General features: G+C 34.8%; 1 protein-coding gene across 1 annotated transcript; it reads left to right on the top strand.

Annotated features, from left to right (window-relative positions):
* The first annotated feature begins 1158 nt into the window (after positions 1-1158).
* Positions 1159-21990, top strand: LOC144977212 (N-terminal kinase-like protein). Its single transcript, XM_078922169.1, has 7 exons — positions 1159-1462; positions 6132-6275; positions 7373-7498; positions 9952-10178; positions 12019-12109; positions 13118-13276; positions 18801-21990. The coding sequence occupies exons 1-7, from the start codon at positions 1313-1315 to the stop codon at positions 18810-18812; spliced, it is 909 nt and encodes a 302-aa protein (XP_078778295.1). The 5' UTR covers positions 1159-1312; the 3' UTR covers positions 18813-21990.
* Positions 21991-27587: the final 5597 nt, after the last annotated feature.

Genomic DNA, 27587 nt, shown 5'->3' with positions numbered 1-27587 from the left:
GAATTCTATTAACAAACTCAGAACAATCAAACAAAACAAAACAAAACTTAAAAAGGAAGAAGAAAAAAAAAAGACACGCTTATAAACCCTATAAAATCGTCAAATGAATGTATTATCATGTTACAGCAAAAAAGTACACAAATATTTACACCCATTTGCTCCATCCCCTTCCCTTTCGATCATCTTCTCATTCATGGCCACCATGTGTCTTATGCTGCCTTTGACATTTGGCGCCAGCGTGTCTAGACTAACGTCATAAATAAAGGAGTGTCACCAAAATTCATGCAACTGAGCAGAGGTGTCAAAAAATGATAGAAGGCATATTATTGGTTTTTTCCCCCCTGATCTACCACTGAGCAGAAAATGTTTGACATGATAAAAAACAACGGAACATTTATGAACAAATCCTAAAATCCCAGAAATCCGCGGAAGATTATATCACTGCCCCCACTATATTTAAATTTTTTTTTTATTTTTTTTTTTTGTTTGTTTGTTGTTGTTGCAAAATCTCGATAATTTCCAAAAAATTGCAAATTTTGCGGCCGCAATGCAAATCACCGATGCAAAAAACTGCCATGACAGAAGAGACAAGAAAATACCAAAAAGTAAAACGATTTTTTCCCGTAGGGTTAAACAGAGGTGGGAGAGAAGAAAAAAACCCCCAGAAAAACCGTGTGGATGGTAACTGGAAGTTCATCACTCATAACTGTCTACAGTTATTCAGAGTCGACTCCCCGACTCTGAATAACTGTAGACAGTTATTCAGAGTCAACTGTCTACAGTTATTCAGAGTGGACTCCCCGACTCTGAATAACCGTAGACAGTTATTCAGAGTCGACTCTGAATAACCGTAGACAGTTATTCAGAGTCGACTCTGAATAACCGCAGCCTTATTGTATATCATGTTTTAGGGCGCTTTTCATGCAAATCTCTTCAAACCTCCAAGACAGCTGGAGCTACATTTTGTCACGGTATCCTGGCAATGAATGATGGCTTTAGAAGGCAGGCACTGGTGTAAGGTAACTAAATGTAAAGAGTGTATGGAACAATGTCAGTCAAAAGAAAAACATCCGAGGACATGTCTTCTTATCCTAGACTTCCCCCTCGTACGACAGCATAGTCAATGTTTAACGATTGTTTAGCATTTTTTTCATCGTCGATCTGGCACTTCTACTTTTCCAACTAGGAAGTATCGCTTTGACTTAGCCTACTGCTTTCACTTTGACTTTTGGTATTGGTATCATCTTAGGCCCATCCATCTTAGCAATACAACTCTTGATTGTAGTGGATTGTAAAAATATTTTGTTATAAAATGTTCTTGACACAATCTGAAAAGACTCTGTTTAGTCAGATGTCTTTTTATAGTCGTGATATTGCCAGTGATTTTCCTTATGAATTAGGAGAAAAGGTACCTGGTCAAGACGACAAATCCATTTGGAAAGTTCACAAAGGCAAACAGAAGGTTCGTTCGGCGTTATATCTAGCTCTATAGATAGTATGCAGATGACGTCACTCAGGCCTTTGTTATTGTTTTTGCCATCCGCGTTTGTGAGTTGTTCTCACTAAACTGTATTAACCAGACTAGTGAGTGGAGCAGGCACTTATGTTGGTAACAACAAGATATGAAGTGAGTAGAAAAGTGCCAGAAGACAATACTATTGTACTATTGAATAGAGAATAAAAAATTTTCGCGGCGGTGGTGGGGTTTGAACCTGCGACCTTATTGGTACGACAACTCCGCCTGGCAGGTGAGAGCGTGGCTCTACCGTGTGAGCTATCCACGAACACAAAAATATTCGTGTCAAACCGTAGCCATCGTTATGTTATAGCCTGATACTGAAATCCAACAGGACTGGCAGTTTGACGTCATTATTTGGTTTTTGCACCGCCTAGTGAGTTGTCGTTAGTAGTGCTCATGGAAACAAGTCATTTCATTGGTTGAACTATTGAATACAACTCACGATTTGTTTTCTTTTGTGGCAAAAGACTGGCATTTTGACGTCATTTTTTGGTCAGTATCAGGCCATAACTTGACGAAGGCCACGGTCAAACCCAAGTCATTTCTAGAGCCCTCTCTCACCCACTTCTTGAGACCGCCGATTCGTTCGCACACCACCATCGCAAAGTAATTTTGACCAGCAGTTGTCGTACCAATAAGGTCGCAGGTTCAAACCCCACCACCGCCGCGAAAATTTTTTATTCTCTATTGTCTTCTGGCACTTTTCTACTCACTTCATATCTTGTTATTAACCAGACTATAAACGTTCATGGTTACACAGAGTTTGTGTGTTGGTCCGTTATACTTCCGGATGGCAATGTTGTGAACTTCTTGGCCAAGCGCATTCAATCTATATAAAATACAATGCACACACACACACACACGCGCGCACACACACACACACACACATACACACACACACAAACCCTACAAAAATAATAACTTATGATTGTAAGGGTAGATAGTTTATTATAATGAAGATTCAATTTTGAACAAAAAAAAAATTTTAAAAAATCTAAAGTTTTTATGCACCTCCGTTGGCGGTGATGGTCAATTAATGAAAGTGTTGCTGCATTATACGCCCATGATGTTTAAATAAGTTAAATAGTTTTAGTTTTAGATATTAGAGTTTAGCACGCTGCTTTGTGGTTACCGAAGTACGCTTATTCAATGATAATAAATTAAAGAATAACAACAATAATTTAAAAAATCAAAGGTAAAAAGAAACATGGCACACAAATATTGATCTCAAATAAATAAATAATTGTAGAAAATTAAAATCGAAGTTTTTTTTAACATGATAAAAAGTTTTTGAAAAACCATAACAAAAAAAAAAAAAAGAAGAAAACAAACAAAAATGATGTCTTTCTCAATAAAGTATTAAAAAAGAAAATTGTCTACAATGGGAATCGAACCCAGTACTTTCAAGGTTAAAGTCTGACAGCTTGTCCACTGCGCTACGGAGCCACCTGACTGTTCATCACATTTAATAAGGGGTCTTTCTAAAACATTATTTTACCTTCAATGCAATTTCTATTTTCTGGTTTTATATTTCGATTTTTTAGAGAGTATTATTATTTCTATGTAAATTTATTAACAAAGACATCCTACAGATGTCACAATATAACTTTCGCCATGTCAAAATACAGAAAGACAATATCGCTGATGAAATTGGGTGGGATGCGCATGCATGACGGAGGTGTATAAAAACGATCTGTTAAGATACACCGTCAACGGAGATGCATAAAAACACTACGAAAAGTAATGCTCCCGACCACTCAGGCATTTTACATGGTCAGAAAGCTTCTACACCTGTAGGATCACCCTAAATTTAATATAATAGAGGTCTGCAGCACACCCTTACAATTCCCCGTTACTGCAACGCTGAAAATATGGGTCAGGGTGAAATCACGTTGTCATTTTATTCCGTCGATCGGTACTACTGTAAACTCGGGGACCCAAATAATTTTGGGGGTTTGGGAGGGGGGAAACTTAAAAAAAAAAAAGTCTAGTAACTAGTAGGGGGTTTGGGAGGGGAGAGACTTTAAAACATAAAAAAAAGTTTCCCCCTTCCCAAAACCCCAAAATTATTTGGGTCCCCGAGTTTGCGGTAGTACCCCGTCGGTCGCTGCATAGTAATACGACACTAACACTCTTTACCTTCGGTCGATTATCACTGTACAGGTAAAGTTTGAGCGATTACTGAACAACATTTTCAAATTTACATTTAAGAATCCAATGAAATCCTGATCAGATGTTGTCTAAATTATAATATTTCAACTAAACCCCCCCCCCCCCCCCCCCCAAAATAAAAGCGGGTATATTTTGAAATATATTTTATACTAATACTAATACAACCCAGTGCTCAAATCTAGTTACTCTCTGTCTAAGTCTTACTTCTAGTCTAAGAGGTCGAGGGAAATAAAAACACCTAAAGATGGCATTTTCACACCAGTCTATAGCAATTAAATATAATGATGTTAAAAAATAAGACTAGCGCCCATATTGGGAACAGTTTAAAAAGCATGAGGTAGATGAATGCAAGTCACACCAACATAAGGTATGGTTAATGGCGCAATGAACCTAAAATGAAAGAAAGACCTACAAGAATTCACCTGGTTTAGATAAAACAACGATTTTTTAATGTGTGATAAAGTCATAATGATACAGTCATTGGGTATAGGAATAGTAGTAAGCAAAAGAATGTTGGTTTATGCATAGTGTGTAGAGCGGGAAGAATTAAAAATTAAAATAAAAATCTAACCCCTTTAATACTAATAACACTAGAACTTTATTGAATAATTAAGTTCTGAAGGGAGAGTGAGTAAACTTCACACAAGTATACAGGCTTAAAACGAGTCTCTATTTGCTGTCTTTGTTGGTAAGCCAAGATGTGTGGGGGTGGAGTCTATCAATATGTTAACACCTTTCCATTTTGATTGTCCTGGTAAGTAGAGCGGACAGCGTGACAGTTTTAGCACCATCTCTTTAATGGTTTGTGAGTGAGGTTGGTAGCATGTCAGACTGGTAATTACTTTTCGTCAATTTGTGCAAAGTTTTTATCTGTCTGCCAGACGCAAGGGGAGTTTTTTTATTGTCCAAAATTAAACGCACACTGCTGTTCCTGTTATGAATATGATGTGTGAAAAAGAACATGACAAATTTTTAATTCATTACAGTGATACCAATACAAATGACTGTCATCCAGCCTGGATCATAAACTTATTGGATCACATTCAAGATTTGACATCGTTATAATATTAGATAAATCTATCGATTTGAAATGGATAGTTACAACTTATGAACCTCACAATAAGGTCGTTCAGAAATGTAGATGTAGGACATGTTTTGTGTGGAGGAGAAATTTAATTTAAAAAACATCCCCAAAATTTTAATCAATCTTCAACGCTTTACCCAGTTGAGGAAGACTGATTTTTTGGGATGGTATCTCTTTCTTGTATTTTTCTTTCTTGCTTTGACGCTGTTTCATGCACACTTTTTCAGACCTTTTTCGTATATGGCTTGGTCAAACTCACAATGCCATGTCAATTTATCAATACATGGGATGAAATATTTGAACTTGGGAATATCTCTTGTGCTCAGTTTATTTTTAAGCCATGAATAAGATTTGTAAACTCAGATTTTCAACCACACCATTACAGACCTGTGTTCTTGCCGAACACAATTATTGGCCTGGTTTAACATTGTTGTAGTGGACAATATTTTGCGTTTCCATTACAAAAAAAAATAGGGTTATCAGACCTGCAAATAAGTGCAGATTGATTATATCCTTCCTGCACTCTATACACATATTCTCATGAACCGAACCCAATTTCAATCATAGGCTTGTTTTATCATTGTTGTAATGGACAATAGTTTGCATTAAAAAAAATTTTTAAGAGAGTATTTTCATTTGGCCCATAACAATTTGGGTTATCAGACCTGCATTTAAGTACACATCTATCCTGCATCAAGTCTAATTTTATGTTGGGGTAGTGTTAGGTCTGAAAATTTCAACATTGAAATTCTAAATTTTTTTGTGTGACCAGACTCAAGAAAGTCTAGGTTTGATGGTTTAAGATGATTGTTGGCCAAATGGTATTGCCTTTTAATGTGGTCACAATGTTTATCATAATCATTGACTGGATTACGGCTTTGCATTCTTACGTAAAGGGAACTGAACTGAAAATTTGATTTTCTTCACGTCTCATAAGTATCTTCAATTGAGCCAAGTTTGAGGAAAATCAAAATGGGTGTGGTTCCCAATTTTCGAAAATTTGGTCCACTTGACATGGAATGGCCCTATTGCCTTTTAATGTGGTCACAATGTTTATCATAATCATTGACTGGATTACGGCTTTGCATTCTTATGTAAAGGGTATAACCTATTATCTTACTCAATTAAATGAACAAGTCGTGGGTAGTGACAGACCGTATAGGTGTGCCAGCATAAAAAGAGCACCTATCAGCTGACTTGCAATGTATGAAACAAAAACTTGATGTATATATGCAAGGGGAATAAATGAATCATTAGGAGTCATTTTGGGCATGATGGATCTGTTGACATGTTCTATATGTCTTAATTATATATTTTTATTTTCATGTCTAACTTTATATTTCATCTTGTTCCCAGGACTCTGGAGATTCAGTGTCAATCTTTGCTTATGATGTAAAAAATTCAAGTGACCCTGAGATGAATCAAGTTGCAAAGAATTCATTGAGGCGATTAAAAACTCTTCAACATCCAAATATTTTAACTTTTTTGGATGGAGTGGAAGTAAGTCAAGCATGTTTGATTTAGATATGGTCTTCACATTTTGTCAGACATTGTGTTAATGTTAATAATTATTAGTAATATAGTTTATAGTAGTAGTAGTAGTCCCTTCACAAAGCCACCAGGCCCATGGAGCCGGAGTTTATCATGGTTTCTATAGCTCAAAATGAAAAGCAATTGCTTGCTACCCTTTGGATAGGACGCTAGTCTATTGTAAAGTATTTCCGCCAGATCTATCAGATCCAGCTACCCATTCACTGCTAGGTGGACTGGGGGGTCAGAAAAAAATCTCGACTGCACCCGAGATTGATCTCGGTCCCTTTGCTTGTGAAGCGAGTGCTCTACCAACTGAGCTATTGGGAAACTAGTGGTTTGGGGATACATCATGATTTTAGCACATACTGTAGTATGTAAAATCCTTCAATACCATGCACTGCCGTAAGTGTCAGGCAGCTCCAGAGACTAGCAATCACACCGTCCTCCACTGTTCAGTAATGAGACTTGCAGTTGGCTTTGAAACAGTTCCTAGGGCGCTGGAAAACTTCTGAAGCTGGGTTGACGAAATGAATTTGGAGTTGTAGCCATACACTATTACTACTACTACTGCTACTACTACTACTACTACTACTACTACTACTACTACTACTCCTACTACTACTCCTACTACTACTACTACTACTACTACTACTACTACTACTAATACTACTACTACTACTATGCATTGTGTCGATACTTTTTTTCCTGATATGGTACTACTTGAAACTTATCACTTACGATAATACATGAAGTTAACAATGATAAGAGAGGTGCATGTAAAGTATACTCTTATATTCTAACACTATCCGTCATTGGCTAAACCAGATACATTTGCACATCTGAGCTGAGCAGACTATTGTTTTTATAGTGCCAAAATTGAAAACCTATAATGTCAAGGCCAGAATGTTGCATTCATTCTTATCTATTTGGTCAATGACTACGGTCAATGTCTATCACTTGATTTTGTTCCAAGATAAGACTCTGTAATGCTGAGCCACCAATATCAAAAAATTGAACCCTGTCCATAAAAGCTTAATATTTTTTTATATCATTTATCCTTATAGACAGATGAAGTCATCTACTATGCAACAGAGCCAGTCACTCCTTTAGAAACCTTCTTAAAAGACAATGCTAATGACATTGAAAAGCACAGTGAAGAGGCACTGTCATGGGGAATTTATCAAATTGGGGTAAGAAATGCAGTGTGTTAGTTTACTGTTATGAATAGGAGTGATTAGGCAGTGATGAAGAGTGGGTTTTTTTGAAGGTCTGATAACCCAAATTGTTATGGGCTCGTTGTTGTAATTACTCTCAAACCAACATGTAATATGTTCTATTACTGCAATGTTAAAACAAGCTCATAATTGCGTTGGTTATCAGACCTGCTAATAAGTGCATATGTGCTATAACAAATGTTTTACATTTATTCATCCTTTATCTACTTTTTATTCACAATGAGAGTTAGTGCAATCATTACATTTTGTTGATTTTTGTCTTTGCCTTTTTTTTTTTTATTTGGTGATTTCTTTTAAGATTTAAAGTTGATATAATGTTTTCTAGTCATTTCCCTCCTCTGAGGGAAATTAAATTGACTTTAAAAAATATTTATTAACAAAATTATAATGTGTTCGTTTTTCTGTTGAGTTGCCTATGGTTAATGATCTATAACTTTTTAGAGATCTTTTTATAAATTACTTTCATATTACATCACAAGGGCTTAGCATTTAAAAAATGGATTGATAACTATAACTCTATACTTTGGTGAGGTTTTTGTTTTCTAATTGATTTGGATGTGTTTAATGGTATACAACTTGAGGGCACTTAGATGTAAATTGCTCCCATAATACCTTGAAAGGAATTTAATGACTTCTTTTTGAGTGATAACATCCACCGTCTGTAACCAAATGACAATGACAACTTGGTAGACTATTTATGTTCCGTTTTTCAAATTGTTTACAATTGGTAAAGTAATGAAGATTTTTTTATTTTAGATAAAAACATTTTTCAGTGCTGTTTTTTGTTTTTTTATTTATTTTCTTTCCTTCTTTTTCTTCTTTTTTTTTTTCGGTCTGATAATGCTGATCCATATGATTTTCTAAAAAACTTTTCAGACATGTTAGAGATACCTATCCAGTTTTCAATGTCTCGCTCTAACTTTTAATCAGAATTTTTAGCCCACCACGATTTGTGGTGTTTTTGAACAGTTCTACTTCACTTGTTATATCTGGATATCTTTGTTTCAATTAAATGAATAAATGATTATGAACATTTGTATAGTGCACCTCACAAAGCTTGATTTATTACCATTGCAGGTCATATTGAATTCCATTTTCATTTCTATCAGAGCAAAGCACCTGTTAGGCTTTATTATTGTTTAAGCATAAGCATACTTAAGATATCCATCACTGCCTTTAACAAGGTACTCATTTACACCTGAATGGATGTGATTAATGCTTTTAAAATGCCTTATACAAAAGCGCATTGCTGCTTCAGAGTTTTGTCATCCTTTTTTTTATTGCCACCAATTTGTTTTGAAATATAAATACCTTAATTTGCTATGTACTGGATGTGGCTGAAAAGCCTTGACCTTGGCTATTTCCGATTGTACTGAACACACTATAAAACACTATACATCAAAATGTGTGCAATTTTTTTTTTGTTATGTCGCCAAATTTTGTTTAGCTGCTAGTTCTTGTTTTCAATTAATCTTATTTGAAAGAACTCGTATTCCACCATGTCGGTCGAAGAAATCACTTTAAAAGAATTATGCATCAAAGAGCGGGCTGTAACTGATTTCTTTACTTTTAAGAACTGTGCACCCATATACATTCATGAAAGGCTGAAACTTGTTTATGTGACTAGTGTGTGAGCATTTAAACAGTTCAATGGTGGGTTAAGTGTTTTACTGAAACTGATGCTGTCATTAACAACCGGGCTCATAATGGTCATCCACAAACTGCAGTGACAGCAGCAAATCAACAAAAAATTGACCAACTTATTGAAGCTAATATAATATAATACAATCAGACACTTTGCAAAGGCTTGGAATTTCATAGAGAAGAGTTGGATATACCGTTTCAGTGATCCTGGGTTACAGTAAGGTATGTGCCTGATGGATACCGAGAATACTTACATAAATGCATGACTACATTGAAAGAAGCAGTTTTCGTGAAGTTGTAGAGAGCAATGCTTACAGTCCTAATTTATCTCCAGGTGACATTTTCCTCTTTCTTAAAACTTAAAAAACGTCTCAAGGGACAATTCTGGCAAGGTGCAGGTCGAGGTGACTTGATCGTGTTGAAGTATATCACATTAATTCTTCTTTAACATGATGCAACAACTGGTACATTGTTGGTTGCTCTATTTGGATGTGAATGGTGACAATGTTGAAATTTAAAATGATGATCAGAAAGGAAATGAATTAAGCTTTGTCTTGATATCGTTGTCACTTTCATATCTTTTATAGCTTTGAAAATACCAGAGCAGCATCAAGACTTTTCATCCTGCCCTTGTAGTTTTAATCCTGCCTAGTATTGATACTACTCACATCTAAGATAATTCAAATTAGCAATAAAAGAATAATTTCTGGTTTGATGAGATCACTTTGTTTTTACTTGAGATTTTTCTTCTCTTCTCATTGTAGAAAGCATCTTCATTCCTGATAAATGACTGCAACTTAATTCACAACAACATATGCATGGCATCCATTTTTGTTGACCTCTCAGGGAATTGGAAGCTGGCTGGGGTGGACTTTATGTGTGCAGTTGAGGTATGCTGTCGTGGAATCCCTCCTGTAAAGCATCTTCGTTCACTGGATGTATATGAACCACCTGAAAAATATTATGGAAGAGTGTTAACTTGTGATAAATGGTTAGTTTACAGTTGTACTTAATACATAAACTTTAATTGTCATGCTTAGAAAATAGGCTTGCTTATTGTCTGAGAGGCGATTTTGAAAGATAGTAAAACGTCATGATTTTTAAAATGTATAAGACAGTCACGGAACATTAATTTTTTCTATGCACAAGTTAAAATTATAATTCCCTCTTTACTATAGTAATAAGTTGGTCTAAAATTTAGAGTTTATTCTTCATAACCTCACCTCTAAAATATGAAACCACTCAACTGACAATGATTCAATACACAAAGTTAGTCTGACCATTGTAAACACGATAAAACAGGAATGGAGTGAATGTGAGGCCAAAACGTGCATTAATTGGCTGCCTGTAGAGAAAAGAATCATTTATAAAATTGCTGTATTGGTTTATAAATCTTTACACAATGGGTCTTCTGTATATTTACCATATTTTAAAAGTATATACCCCAAACAAAGACCTTGAGATTGAATGATGACAAGCTCAAATTAGTAAAACCAAAGATACTTTTTATGGGTGGCACTCAGTCATTTCAATTTGCTGCTCTTGAATGTTGGAATTCCCTACCAGTATCCCTTAGTTATCCTCATCTCTTCAAACTTTAAAAACAGAACTGAAAACCCACTGGTCCAAATGAATGCAATTAATGATCTGTATATATATTTGTTTATTTCAATTGATACCTAGATGTCAATATAAAGTGTGGCTCAGCAATAGTCTTTACTTCATACCTGAATGGTACCAAGTTCGATTATCATATCATATATCATGTCGTATCAGTAATCTTCTTCTTCAAGTACCAAGTCTGCGCCAGACATCGATGATCATGGTACACCATTCATCTCTCTGATCAGATAACCTCAGAAAACTAATATTACTCTTCTCTCTCTTTGTCACCTAGCTGTTCAAACTATTCAAATATGTTTATCTTGGTCTACCTTTACTCTTTTTAATCTTTCCTGTGAGAGCAAGATGTTCAATACATTTATGTCGATATCAGTAATAGGACTTTAAAATGGACCAAGTAGTCCTCAAATGTCCTTAAAACATGAGTCACAATAATATATTGTACATTAATTACACATTGCATATTCTTTGAGATAAAGATATTAAAAAGGGAGAAACAGACAAAGAATAGAAGAAAATAATTTTTTAAAATCTCTCTCATACATACACACACACTCACACACACACACACACACATACGTACACATACACACACACATATACATACACACAAAGACATATGTTCTACTTATTGACATATTATGGACGCTGAGTCATATATGTATTTTAAAGCAAAAAGTTCCTTATCAAGGGCATTTTAACATTGATTGATATCTCTAGCATTTAGTTCTAAATTTCAGACTTTTCCATGTTTAGGCAGCACAGAATATAGTTGTATTCTTTCTAATTGAAGTAAATAATTTTTTTAGAAAATAAAGTAAAGAATAAATGATATTAACGAGAGATTACACTTTCTTGCCTTTTACCCTGCTGGCTCAGATGAAAGATTTTCAATTGCCCTTTACCATACAGATACAATAAGCCTATGTCACTGTCATAGTAGGTTTTGTACTAACTCAAAATGCTCAACTTTGTTGACATTCCGTAGTGTGAAAATTTGAAACATTGGCATGAAACGGATCAGAGGTGTTTGGTTTAAGGAAGCAGGAATACCTGTATTTTAATTTGCCTTATAGTATTTTTATAAGCTTGGTTTATTGATTCATGAAATTTGAAAGTCATTGAAAATAAATGATAGTACATATACAATAACCTCTTTTTGATGTATAAAATTAAACATCAGTTTTTGGGTTTGTTTATATTCCCAGGTCATCAGATGCATGGGGACTAGGTTGCTTCATATGGGAGGTTTTTAATGGAAATTTAACCAGAGAGGCATCAATTCATTTAGCTGGAAAGGTAAGAGTCTTTGTTGCAATTTTTAAAACAATATTTTTCTAACTCCTATACACTGATCTACCAACCAGAATGGTTTTATATGTTTTAAGATGATTTGTAGACCAAATATGGAGCCCCGATAGCTCATTAGGTAGAGCAGTCAACTTACAATCAAAGGAAGTAGTATCAGTCCTGGGGTCAGTGGTTTTTTTTATTGTCACATCCAAGATAATTTATGGAGCTGGGTCTATAATACCTGGTGGAAAGTACTTTGCAGTAGACTAGCGTCCTTTCCAAAAAGTAGAAATCGTTTCCTGTTGCCCGTTTAACCCTTCAGATTGGGATTAACTCCAGCTCCATGGCCCTTATAGATTTATAGGACTGCTTGGTTTGTCGACCCCAAATATGGAGAGGCAATTTCAAAGGATTTATTACACGAATGGCTTTAAAAAGATATGTTTTAAAAATAGTCAGAGATATGGACAAACTTTCTCATCACTATCATCATCATCTTAACTTTAGTAACATGACTGCCATCGCCATAAAGGCTTTGTCACTGCCACATAACACAACCACCTTACATGGGGAAAGAAATCACTATTTTTACTGATTGATACACTTGTTTCAGTGATAAATCACACTTCCCACTATTTGAAATTTGCAAGCATACTTTTTATTCAGACATGTCATTGATTTGTAAAAAAAAAAAAAAAAAAAAAGAGAAAATGATTAATTCATATTTTTCTCTCTGTTTGTTTTAGTACATGACTAATATGAACATTTATATAGAAAATTCCACGCATACCATCACTCTCAACCTAATTCACAATACATCACTAGTTTCACATTCACACTTGAATTGAGTGGGTCATCGTGTGTTAAGTGCCTTACCATGGGCACTGACCATCTCAAAATGCCTGACTTTGTTTTAATATAATCTGTCTATACTGCTAAGCCATGGACTCCGTGTATTTTTCTCTTTATGTTATCTGTGCTATATAGTATCTATTTTTATTCTCTTTTTCTTAGATACCGCAAAATTTGATCCCAAACTATTTTGAACTGGTTCATGCCAGTCCTTCTAAAACTCGGCTTAATCCAGCCCAGTTTTTAGAAAACTGCAGGAAAAGAGGTGGTTTCATGAATAACTCCTTTGTGGACTCCAAGTTGTCTCAAGAAGAAAATCAGGTATTGAAAGTTTAAGAAAAATGACTGCAATGTTGTGCCTGAATATATACTTTCAAAACAGTTATACTGCAAAAAAGCTTTCTTTTAAAAAATCGTAGTTTTCGTGTGACAAGAGTTAAACAATCTCAGTGTCATTATGCTCCTTTTACCATTGGAGAAGGAATTAATGCCCCCCCCCCCCCCCTTCCCACACACACACACTCATTTTAAAATGATTGGATTTGTTTTTAAAATTCCAATGGCTGACTGTTTTTACCATGGGTGATTTGATCAGAGTATTTGTGTAAAATTTTGGTGAAAATGAAAATTGTCTTCATGATAGTGATAGAGAAGTGAATATTTTTTCAAAAGACTGATCAAGCTCAAAGTATTATGATTTGCAAAGGCAAGATAACCATAATTATTCCATCTACTTTAATGCCAATTGGAGCCATTTGTAGGAGGCGATGCGCTCACATGATCACTTTTAGCGTGCGTCTTTCAAGTGATCCATTTATTGTTTTGGAAGCTCCGTTAATTAATTATTATTTGTTTCTATTTCTGGATTATAATTCACTTATTCAATTTTATTTATTTGTAAAGGATCGTACGATATTGAATTGTGCTTGTATTGTGTAAAAATTCATTAAAATAATCCTGTGATAGGCTAGTTATAGTTATAGCCCGAGGGCTGACGGCTTGTGTTTAACAACAATAAACGCCATCTTCAATTCGTGTGCCAAAACAGCGGCCTTGATGGTGATAAATTGGGCGATGTGACGAGTGAGGGGAGTAAGAGAGACACGATTACAATGATAGTCGAGGAAAGTTCAAAGAAAGGTGACAATGGGAAAGGATACGTAAGATCGAGCCGTACAAAAGGGAAAGGATACATAAGATGGAGCAGAAAGGGAAAGCAAAGAAAGTGGTGGTTGTAGTAAAAGTAAAAGTGGTACAGTCAAAGATGAGTTAACTGCTATTAAAGAACAATTGAATGTTTTAATGGGATTGGTCCCGGTGATTTCTGAATTGAAAGAAGAATATGACAGGTTCGATGGTGACGGAGAGTGTAATGTAGGTCTTTCGCGACCTGCTGATAATAATAAAAATGAAAATTGTGATGTAGGTCTTTCACAACCTGCCAGTGTGAGTGACCCGCATGAACATGACCTTTCGTGGTCAGCTGTTATTTCTGACCTTTCGCGGTCAGATTCAGATAGAACAATGATCCCGGCAAACAACACCAATGAGACGTATGAGTATTGCAACCAAGTGGGTGGGTAGCAAGAGAAATCAGAGAGTGACATATCACCCAATATCGCCACCGGGATTAGTACAGCACTCAGCAATTGCCTTACAAAGGAAATGATTAGCTCTCTTCATGTGAAATATCCTCCCCCAGGAAACTGTCCTCGACTGAACGTTATTGCATGCAACGAGGAAGTTTTTAAACATTTTTCTCCTGTATGCAGGAATAAAGATGCTTTACTCCAAAAGGTACAGTCATCTTTGCTAAAGGGGCTTACGGCAGTTAGCCTCGCCATGTACAAAGTGTCAGAACTCTGCCTTAAGGATCCTACCCAGTCAGTGACAAACTTTTTGGTGCTAATGTGGCGGAGAGAGTCAAGGAACTAAATAACTCGATTCGAGTAACAAACTCACTCAACGGTTCCATCCTTATAGTGCCAATAAAAGGTTCCCTTTTTTAGGCAAAGGTTAACCTTGGAATAATCGAGGGGGAGGGGGATCAGCGTCGTTCCGGAGGGGGCCTTACCAGCAGTCCAGGAATTGGAACAAAAACCAAAAACACCACCAAAAAAAGGAGTAATTAAAAAAGGTAAAGTATGGACATGGAGGAAGGACTAAATACTTCCTTTCATCATGGGCAAGATTTACATCTGACTCCTTCATTCTTAGGTGCATTTCGGGTTGCAAAATAGACTTTATATCTAATCCTTTTCAACATAAGCCTGCTCATGTTATTCCTTTTAAACAGGAAGAAAAGAAGGCTCTTGATGATATAGTGGCGCAGTATGAGATGATGGCGTTATTGTGAAATGCAGTCATGAATGTGGTGAATTTATTAATAACGTTTTCCTTCGGGAAAAACGCGACTCTGTTGACAGGAGAAAGAAATATAGAATGATTCTTAATGTAAAACAACTTAATACCCATGTTCGCTATGTACATTTAAAAATGGACACCTTTCAGACATGTCTTCTACTGTTAGAACCCGGATGTTATATGACCTCTCTTGATTTATCTAATGCTTGTCATTCTGTACCTATGCACCCCGATTCTACAAAATATTTGAAATTTGCCCACAATCAATATTTATACAAATATCTAGTACTCCTTCAAAGCTTTAGGGATAGTCCTCGCATATTTACTAAAATAGTTGCGCATCTTCACTCCAAGGGGATTATTTGTAGCTTGTACATCGATGATTTTTATATTCAAGGCTCCTCCTTTACAGAATGTGAAAGTAATTTACGTTACACTACCTCTATTGTCAGGTCATTAGGATTTGAGATATCAGAAAAGTCAATCCTCTCCCCTTCTCAGGAGATGATTCACTTAGGCTTTGTATTAAACTCTCTAGATATGACCGTTTCTTTAAGCAGAAAAAAGAGAGATCAAATTATCAACTTAATTGTCAATATCAAACCTTTCATAACTGTCAGATTATTTGCCAAGATAATTGGAATTTTAGTTGCATCATTTCCTGCAGTGGAGTATGGACCTTTATATTATAAAAGTTTGGAGTGTCAAAAAATATCAGCCCTTAATGAAAATATGACTTTGACAGAATTATTCAAGTGTCAGAGCTTTCTTTCAAAGATTTAGAATGGAGGAAAGTTGAAGGAGTTTATAGTAAGAGACGACTTATGACGACTTCATCAGGACAATCCTTGCTGTGTCATGAGAACTGATGCCTCAGGAATGGGGTATGGGGCAGTTAAGAATGGCATTGCTACTCAAGGCTTGTGGACAGAAGAAGAACGGGAAGACCATATAAATGTATTGGAAATTAAAGCTAGGGCTCCAATCACTATGCAAATCTATGTTAAATTGCCATTTACGAGTAGATGCCGATAATATGACAGCTGTGTCATACATTAACAATATGGGTGGTACCCACTCAACTATATGCAATAATATCTCTAGAGAATTAATATTATGGTGCAAAGATAGAAGCATCTGGATATCAGCATGCCATATCCCTGGGGTGGACAATAACAGTGGATACATATAGTCGTAAGTTATCAGTTCATACTGAATGGATGCTTAATATCAATGAATTTAATAATATTTGCAACACGTTTGGCACTCCAGCCTTAATAATTGTAATGAACAGTTGGCGTAAGAAAACCAGACTGCAGTATAGCACTTATTTAAAACGGTTCAATGTGTTCTGCAATAAACAGGGGATAGACCATCTGCTCACAGATGCCCATACTGCAATAGAATTTCTTACAGAACTCTTTGAGAAGGGATGTGGTCACAGTGCTGTGAATATGGCCAGATCTGCTTTGTCGACACTCAATGGTATTGGATCTGATCCACTGGTGTGCAGATTTCTAAAAGGAGTATTCAACCTACGATCCAGTTGTTCGCGATACACTTCTGTATGGGATGTGTCTAAGGTTCTGAACTATCTTCGGTCATTATCTCCGGCTAGGGAGCTTAATTTATTTATGTTAGGAGCTAAATTGCTTATATTATGTGCTCTTGTGACTGGACATAGATGCCAAACTTTTCATGCTATGTCTATTGATAAAAATAACATGTGTATTTCTATGAACAAAGCGATTTTTCGCATAAGTTATCTTTTGAAACACAATTCTCCATCTAACCCACAAACGGATATAACTCTGTGCAGTAGTAGTAGTAGCTATACGTGGTGTTCATGTGTGATTCAAGATTTTGGAAAGGCTTCACTTATCAGACCATATAAACAAGAAATTCATTACCTTTTATGGGCAGATTTCTCTAAATAGTGATCACGTGAGCGCATCACATCCTCCAATTGACTCCTTCGGCATTAAGAGACGGAATAATTATAATTAGACTTCACCTCACAGGTAAGTCTCGTCTAATTGTTAAATTAGCAGTGATTAGTAGAATTGAAGCTGAGCTGAAACATCTAATATTTGATAACAATAAAATAGTGTCTATATCTGAATAAGCGACTCCAATAGTTCACAAATGAAGATAGACACCACACTCAGAATTTGTGGCAATTATAAAATGACAACATCTATTTGGTAGATTACTTACTTCATAAGCATAGCGGCTGGTGTTGGTCTTGGGTGCAGGTGAGTTATTTTCTGACCTCTCATTCACTGTATATATAGTAATTGGGTTGCTGGATCTGTTACATCCGGTGGAAAGTAGTTGCGATAGACTAGTATCCTTTCCAAAGGGTAGCAAGCTATTTTTACAAAAAATAAGATGAGTTCCAATACCTTGGGCCGTATGACTTTGAAGGATTATTATATTGTAAAATCATCAACAATATCTTTTATGCAAATTGAATCCAAATCCCAAAACTCAAGTCTTTCACCCACAACCAAATAAGATTTCTCACATGAAGATAAAAAGTTTTGTGATACAAAACACAAAAAACATTCTAGATAAGCATTCAATTACCTATGGGAAAGAGAGGAAAACTATTCCTGACAAGAAAACTTATGAAAACAAAAGGAAGGAAATAAAAGTTCAGTATAAAGAATTGACAAGGAAAACAAAAAAGGAATATGAAACAAGGGGATCCTTTGATTTGCATGCTCATCAGACCTTTTGTCTACCAAATACTGCTGTATTCTGACAACAATAATTTATGTTATTTTGGCCAGAAAATTTTACTTTAAATATTGATTGATGAAAATGACCCCCAAAGTGTCAAAATGTTTCAAACCTGACTTCTTTGAACATTTTGACAAGTTAGGGGTTCTGGATTCAGACCTGTCTAGTACTAGACTCCGGCTGTCGAGCTTCAAATGTGTCTTTGACTCAATAAATCTTATTGAAAAGGAAAGTGCCATTCCAGAAACCAATATTTAGGACTTTGGGGTATTTTTTGATCACGTTGATGGCAAATTATAATGTGTAAAGCTGTTTCTATGAAGACATTTTTTTCCCTTGGAAACTACAAATTTCTGAAATTTCAAGTAGGCAGCTCTGTTGATTGATATTTAAATTAAACGTTTTTGGTGAACGTTTGCGGCACCAATGAGACCATCTGGGTCAGCGGAGATTTGAAGGATATTGATCTGGAGACTATAGGAAAATGCTTTAATTTGATGAAATGCGTGTGGTACATGATTTGGGTGCAAATGATGGATTGATGGATATTGATATAATGTGCAAATAAAACATTTACTTTATTTTAACCATGCTTGTGTAAAAACCAAAACGGTGTATACTTGAAATAAAAATCAGTCATGTTTATGATATTGTCTATCTGAGAATTGAACGCTTTTTCTTACTATTGAATTAAATTATTTTTAATTGGTTATTTATGATTTTTTTTTCATTTTAGAGAAACAAGTGAGAGACCGAATGACTGTGAGAAAACAGACCAAAATAGCTGCAAGTGAATAGAATCAAGGAATGCAAGAGGCGGTGCTCAAAATTAGTTACTACAAAATTTTTGATTTAGCATGACACAAAACCAAAGATTATTTATGTCATTGGGCTTATTTTGATGTTAGTTTTTTTGTCCTTCTTGTGTAATTTACTAGGAAAGTGAAAAAAATAATATGAACTCTATTCAATCGTGGAATTATTTTTCTGTAATACATCAGCACAGCAAATAGAAACATGAACACGACTGACATGAAGATTGTACACTGTCAGCAATTAATCGTATATTTAATTATTGTATTCCTTCCTTCACTTAATATATTATATATATATATGTGTGTGTGTGTGTGTGTGTGTGTGTGCCTTGACATATTTGGAATTGGGCACAATGAAAAACTTCGTCTTTAATATTTAGTGTTTTTGTTTTAAATCATTTTTACACCAGGTTTATTCTAATATTTTGAGCATTTAATTGATTTACTTTTCGAGCAATTTTATTAATCAAATATATTATTTCTGTGATGTAGCACTTATTTTTACAATGAAATTTACCAGTTCTTTATGTGCCATACCTGTTTATTTACAGACATCTTACATACCTCTTTTACCTCCCTATTTCAGAATGAGATTTTTTAATGTAAACTATAATAAATAATATTTTATATATTTATCCAAGGTCTTTCAAAATGACTATTGTACACCATTTTGTTTCATTTGGGCTGGGATGAGAACATTTATAGGTAATTCAAAGCACTTTACAAGGGGTCCCTATCCAACAGCAATGTTTAACATGAAGGATGAGACACAGCGCATGTTATAGGCTATATTATAATAGCAGGAAGGAAAAATAACAGTCAACAAAAGTGAGCGAATGAAGAAAAATATCTTGTAAATGAGATCAATGAGGGCCAATGAAATTATAGAAACTAGAGATTACATCAACATTGAGCAAAATTTTGATGTTGTTAGTAAGCCTCTATGGACACTGACACCACAAGAAAGCCTGATTTTGATGATGTGGAATGAGAAACTGCCCTATCAAAAGAATATATATCTAGCAAAGTGGTATGGTAAGGAAGCTGTCGAACACCTAAGTGATTACATGCCCAAGTTGAATACAAAGATAACCAGATGATTTCTGACATAGAGAAGCAGACCACTGTCATTTACTTCTTTAAAACCAACAACAAAAAGCCATCAGTGTCGTCATATTCATAGGTATCGATTCTTTTACAGGTTCCCATAGAATTCATTTTGATGTTGCCTTGTAGACCTGCGAGTGACATTGGTTGTTCATTTTTATGTTGTTTAACTCTTTCCTTACTGATCATTTTCAGTATTTTCCCAAAAATGACAGGCTAACCCAGCAGAAAAATTGATTTTTGAAACACAAACAATCTTTCTACAAAACAACTTCATGTTCTTATTAATTAAACAAAGAACATTGTGATGTATAAAATAAATCCGAATAAGAAAAAATGTATATTGTGTCTTTACAAATTTGGCGATTTTGATGTAGGTGGTAAGGAGAGGGTTAATATTGACATACCGCTGAATTAAATCACCATGTGAACATGATGTATGAGGGTCCAACTCTATATTTTAAGTAAAGAAATTGAAATTGACTGAGAATGAAGCCATTCACATATTTGTAACAATATCAACTAGTTGTACAACCCAATATTATATAAACAAGTTTAAATTTGTCAAATAATCTGCTTTAATTCAAAGAAGAAATTTCTGCCATCATCTATGTCTTAATTTGCATTTTGCAAATGATTGAACCTAAAAAAGTAAACAAAAAATAAAAGCTTTACCAAAATGTTATAAAGCTGCTGAAATGCTTATTGCTTATATTTTATTATCTGACAATGTGCATCAAATCATTATTTCATGCCTCTTTTATTATTATTTGTAATTCTCCTACTTCCAGTTACATTTAGTTAATTCGTCTTGGATTCTGTTCATGTTCAGACATCGCATTAGGCTTGACTTTTTTCTGTACTTCCCTAATAATCAAAGTGAATATTCTGTTTATCAAACTCCTCCATTTTAAAACTATTTTCTTCTGTATATTGACAACCCCCCCCCCCCCCTTTCCCCAACCTTTTTTCATTTTGTCCAGGTAATTTCTACTTCATAATGTATCGATAGAGATAGATAAAGTTAAGATGAGATAAGATAAATTTTATTGATCCTTTATGGAAATTATGATTTATTATTACAACTGTATATAATATAGACAATTTAACATTCTGGTTTCACATTCTTTCATTCAACAGACTTAGAATAAAGGCCTTAACAATAAGCATTCTAAAATAATGAAGGTATATATATTTCTAATTGCAACATTAATTAAAGAACCAAACTTATCACATTCAGCTTTGCTTTTAAACTAAACATCTGTGGTAAATAGCTCACTATATAATTTTCATGGGTGGTAAGAATAAACATATCATTTGGTCTGCTAATCAAGAATAAGTAACTGTATGTAAATAGACCACTATTCTTTTTGTTTATGTCGATGAAGGTGAAAGACACTCAAATTTGAGTGTATTCCTCTTATTGGGATCTTGTGCTGGTGTCTGAGTGAAACATTTAGGTAATCTCAAACACTGCTCGGGTGCTCTCTGGATGGGGACCCTGACCTCCCATAGTGGGCAGGGAGGTACATGCTGTGTCTTCTATCCACCATAACCGTTTTCCAATTGTTTCCTGTCATTGTCTTGGAATGAGATTACTTTTGTCCTGATCCTTGCCGGAGTTCCTTGGCTGGGAGGGAAACAGTAGAATGTATAGTTATAGTTTTGGGAGATGATGTTTTTTTCCTTGTAAATCATCTCTCTGTTATGCATTGTATTATGTTTAGTTTACATATTATATTATATGATTGGTGTATTCCTCTTAGTTGGGACCTGTGCTTGTGTCTGAATGAGACTTTTAGGTGATCTCAAACTTAGTACTTTGACGGTGTGCTCTTGGAATCGACATCTGTTCCCTATTTGAACCAATTCCCCTTTGTGATTTAATTGTAATTCTAGCACTTTTTACTATCCCATTTTCTTCCTTTTTACTGGCGCTGATATGACCTTAATGTGTTGCAAGCGCCATAAAACCCTTAATAAACAAAAAAAAAAAAAAAAAAATCTACAGCTGTTTCCTATTTTTACAATTCCCCTTTGTCTTATTATTTCCTCAAGTCCTTTTAATTGTACATCTAGAATGTTTTTACTATCCAATTTTCATCCATTTGACTGGTGCTGATATGACCTAAATGTCTTGCAAGCGCCATAAAACTCTTTAAAAAAAAAAACAAAAAAAAAAAAAAAACCCCCACTGAAAGACGACCTCCAAAATGTTTATGAAAATACATATGCAAATTGTTTGATTTTAACATTAACACTTCTAATCTGAGAGGCGATAGGTCTTCAAATTTGTAAGGTAAGGGGCACAAATGGGACAAAATGTAGTGTTTGAATATTATAAATATTGCTTTTCATGTTTATTGCTTTGTACGATTGATTCAACGTATTTTTAACGAAAGGAAATAAAGAATTATTTTACTGTCGTAATTCCTGAAACCAAGTTTGTTTGCTTTTTTCCCTTGTAATTAAATTATTCTTTAGTGGATAACAGACACATATGAATTTAAAAGATTTGATTTTGTACTGAGGATAGTTTGTTATTGACTGAAGAATGCTAGGAGAATCATTGTCATTAAAAAGAAAAAATTAAGTGCAGTTGTGATTTGAATTATGAAGGACACTTAACAATAACAACAATGATTGAACTGGGTGGGATCTTCTGATCTCGTATGGTGGGGAGAGAGCTCACTTGTTTTGTCTTCTATTCTATCCCCCTTATCTATTTTCCCTTTCCACGTTGTTCTCTGTTTTTGTTATGGATTGAGATTGAGATTGCTCGGATTTTGTCTTGGTGCTTGCGGGAATTTGTAGCTGGGAAACAATCAAATGTATAATGCCTTTTTTGGTTTGTTGGAGATTGGTGTTTTACCCTTGGGAATTATCTCTCTGTATTTTTATATTTATTTTGAATATATCATACTTTGTGAACATCTTAATGGTTTGATTCTTTGCTTGTGCCTGAATGGAACAAAATAGGCACATAGGTGGATTGCTCGTGAAATATTCTGCTCCCTATGTAAACCGGTACACTATGTCTTACTTTTTCTTTGGTGTTTTTAACTTCAGATCAACAACTTTTCTTCTGTCGTCTTCCTTCTACTGGTGCTAAAATGATCTAATAGTGTGAAATGCCCCGTAAAGTCCTAAACAAACAACAGTGCTGAAATTGAGTGTGAACTCCAATTTAATCACCAAAGGCAAATTATGTGACCCACTGCGTCAAATTGTCACTATATCAGGATGAATCTGATGCCAACAAGTAAAGTTAAGTTGATCAGGAACGTAACATTTGAGCTTGATACTATGATTTGTTAAACTATAATCATTCATATAAATTTAACTCAAGTTTTGTATTTTTGACTATGATCTCTTTAGGCATCTAAACCGCCCCGTCACAAAAGATGTGGCCGTTTCAGAGTCTCCTTTATCAACATTGATTTTCGTTTACTTATTAAACGTAAGCTTTTGAGGTGGGTCTTTTGGCCTCCCTGTGGAGAGGTCACTCTTATTCTTACTGTTTCTTTTATCCCTCTACATAATATATTATCCCTTTCTATCTCACTCTATGTCTTTATTCTGGATTGATTTTGCTCATTTTTTCCCCGTGGTCCAGTCAGAGTTCTTTATCTGAGAAGGAATCAGTCAAATGTATATTTCCTTTCTTTTTTTGTTGAGAGATAATATTTTCCCTTGTAAATCATTTCTCTGTTATGTCCAATGATTGTTTAGTTTTTAATATATTATGCTTTGTAAGCATTTGAGTTGATCCTGCATAGCGGGTTTATAATTTGCCTATTTTTGGATTGGACTTTAAAGTACATATAATATCATAATAGCACAATTGATAAATAATTAATTGCTCATGGAATTTTCTTCCATTCCCTTTTACTTATAAAATAAGTCGCCTTTGTCTTACTTATTATTTGGTCCTTTACCTGCAGATCTACAAATTTTCTCCCATCATCTCATTAAAAAACAAACAAAATAACTGGCGCTGGAATGACATTAAAGTGTCGCAAGCGTCATAAAAACTCTACAAACAACAAAGTGACGCTTTCGTTCAACATGATTTAAGATAGTTTTTTGTTTGTTTGTTCGTTGTTATTTTGTTTTGTTTTTAAGTTTACAGCATCATCATTATGAAAGATATTTACAATACAGTTACATACACAACGGTCTTTACTTGTGAGAATTATGCATTGACCTAGACAACTGCAGCTTTGAGAAAAGCCTGTTGGTATTAGGATGTCACTCAAGATCTATATGTGTATAACTAATCGTGACCTTTACGTTATTTGGATGAAGACTCAGCCTTTTTTTCTAACGTACACAAATGAATATACTGTACTATACATATCTAAAATGTTCTAAATAGAACTAAATTCCAAACGCGGAACATTTCGGGCTCAAACCCCTTCTTCAGCCCATATAAAAATCAAAAGCAGTAAATACGTTAATGCATCACTTATAATACGGATAGCGCAATTTCCACTAAATGTGTTCAAAGCGCTTACAAGCGGTCCCAAGCCAACAGCAACATTTAAAATGGACGTGACATAACTCCTCTGAGTTGCTATTACATTTCTTTTACAGAGATAACGCTGTTCACAACCAAGCAGCACTTTTACACCTGAGGTGCTGTGAGGGAATGTGGTTAAAGAGCCTTTTCCAAGAACTCAACTTTGCACCGTCGAGTGATTCGACGCGATGTGACGGAGCAGGATTTAAACCAGGGACTTACCGGTTGCAAGCTCATAACGTTTGGGAACCAAATTGATGCAATGCATATTAAATACGATACCAAAATGTTCAAAACATTATATCGGGACGGCTATGATACTCAAAATTGAAATGTAACAACATAAATAAATAATGACAACAACAACAACAACAATAATAATAATAATAATAATGATATAATAATAATAATAATAATAATAATAATAATAATAATAATAATAATAATAATAATAATAATAATAATAATAATAATAATAATAACAATAATAATAATAATAAAAATACTACTACAACAACTACTACTACTACTACTATTACTACTACTACTACTACTACTACTACTACTACTACTACTACTACTACTACTACTACTACTACTACTACTACTACTACTACTACTACTACTACTACTACTACTAACAATAATTATAATAAAAACTTTATTCATCTATACGGAAATTAGTTTTACAAACGTGAACCGTAAGAATGAATGAGTAAATAACCGTTATTATTTTATTTGCATAATTTTATGAAGCAATATAGTAAATAGAATAAAGATAATATAAGTAAAAGTACCTATTCAAATTATCAAATTTGAAATAAATAAGTGTATAATGCTTATTGAGATATAAGAACATTGTTTGGCAAGTGCTAAAACAAAACAAATAAACAAAAACTAAAAAACATATTTCTGATCATTTTAACACATTTATACCAGTTAACTGCCGTACTCTGGAAAAACACGTATTTAAACATTTGGCCAGAAAACTCATCTTTCAAAGGTTGATCGATTTAAATGGTGTTTGGTGTAAAAAAAATAAAAACGACTTAAAGTGTGTGACGATCGGTAAAGATGATGTTCAGATTTATTTTAAATATTTAGGAAAAACCATTGATAGTTCCCTCAATTTCTCTCAACATATTAATATATTATCTAAGAAAGTTGCCCAAAGATTATACATCCTAAGGAAATTGATAATATTTCAAGTAGGGAAGAAAACTATGTTTTAGAGTTTATGACTCATTGATTAAAAGTGTAATTGCGTTTGGCTGCACCATATGGTTTGGCGGATGCCGAAGATAAATCAAAAATTTCAAAATCTATCAAAGAGGCATCAAAAATAATAAACCATCCTCTTGATGGAGTAGAAAGAATTCATGGAAAAGCAATAGAAAGGAAAGCATTCTCAATTACCAACAATAAAAAACATATTTTATACCATGAATTTAGTTTTTTACCATCTGGTTTTGTCAGATTTAATGTAGACCTAACAAGTAGGTATAAATCAACGTTCGTTCCATCAGCAATAAAAATGTTGAATATTTCATATGGTGAAGCAAAACCAAGGATTGATGCGTTGATTGATTGATTGATTAATTTATTTAATGTTAGATTAATTGACCAATTGATAATGATGATAATATTTGGTGTCGAATGGCTACAAATGTAACGAATTGAAAATGAAATGAATATGTTGTGTATATCGCACGCGTGAAAGAAAGAAAGAAAGAGAGAGAGAGAGAGAGAGAGAGAGAGAGAGAGAGAGAGAGAGAGAGAGAGATAGATAGATAGATAGAGAGAGAGAGAGAGAGAGAGAGAGAGAGAGAGAGAATAAGTAGGAGTGAAATATATGTTCAATGTTATAGTTATCATATAACATTATAACAAGTGTAACTAAATGACACATTGCCATATTTATGGACAATAAAGATCTATTATTATTAATATTATTATTATTATTATTATTATTATTATTATTATTATTATTATGTCCCTCATCCAGGCAACAACTCTAAAACTGTGACTTCGCGAAGTCCCATGTTTGAGAGTATTTGCCAAGATAAAGGTCTTTTAAACTGATCGATATTTGAAGGTCGAGTTTTCTGGCCAAATTTTTAAATACGTGTCTTTTCAGAGTATGACAATTAACTGGTTGATTTGAAATTCCCTTTCAGGCGTCAGTGTCATCGCGGTATTATACCATTTTGGGGTGGCAGGTCACATTATGGAGACGAGCAACAGCAAGCTTAAAAACATGTTTACCTTCGTTCTAAAATTTATCTTGCTATAATTTTTTTTCTGCTTGACAAATCAAGAAGTCAAAAATTTACTGTCACTTAAGAAAGAAAGAAAAAAAAGGACCCATTCTCTCTCTCCTTCACCGCCTCCCGTAACCATCACCCCCCCCCCCCCCCCATCCACCCACCCACCCCCACGAAGCAAGCCATAACTGCTCCCTCAATATCCCGTCCATTAATAAACATACACGCACATACGCGAAAAACAATCTCTCTCTCTCTCTCTCTCTCTCTCTCTCTCTCTCTCTCTCTCTCTCTCTCTCTCTCTCATACAAACAGGTACAGGCATGCACACTCTTACTATCCCTCACCCCATCTTCCTTTCTCTTTCTTTATCTTGACATATTATTTCTTTCTTTTAACCACACCACCTCTTCCCTCCTACCCCCCCCCCCCCCATTCCCCGCTTGCCACATCTACAATAAATAAACTTTGTTTTTTCCCCCCCGTTCTATCTTTTCTCTCTATAACATTGCTTATCCCTATATCTCCATACATCACCTCTCACTCCGCCCCGAACTTTCTCTACCATCACAAGGTTTGTCTTTTTTGCCATCTTTTCCCTCCGTGTTGTAGGCCCTAGTCCATCAGGGGATACCAAGCACACAACAATAGTTCCGTCACTTTATGGCTTGACATCTTGAGAGCTTTACAACATAATAGTTTATTCAGACCACGTAATCGTCATTTTGACTTGCAGTCTTTAAGGTCGTGTCTCATGTTGCGTGAGTCGACGCGATGTTAGCTGACGGCGGTAGGTTACAGTGCAGTGGGTCGCT

Source organism: Berghia stephanieae, chromosome 1, assembly GCF_034508935.2.
Source record: "Berghia stephanieae isolate SIO BIC M18660-M18661 chromosome 1, UCSD_Bste_1.3, whole genome shotgun sequence".
Classification (NCBI taxonomy): Eukaryota; Metazoa; Mollusca; class Gastropoda; order Nudibranchia; family Aeolidiidae; genus Berghia; species Berghia stephanieae.
The sequence above is the reverse complement of the archived record's forward strand: the minus strand, read 5'-3'. Positions and strand labels throughout refer to the sequence as shown.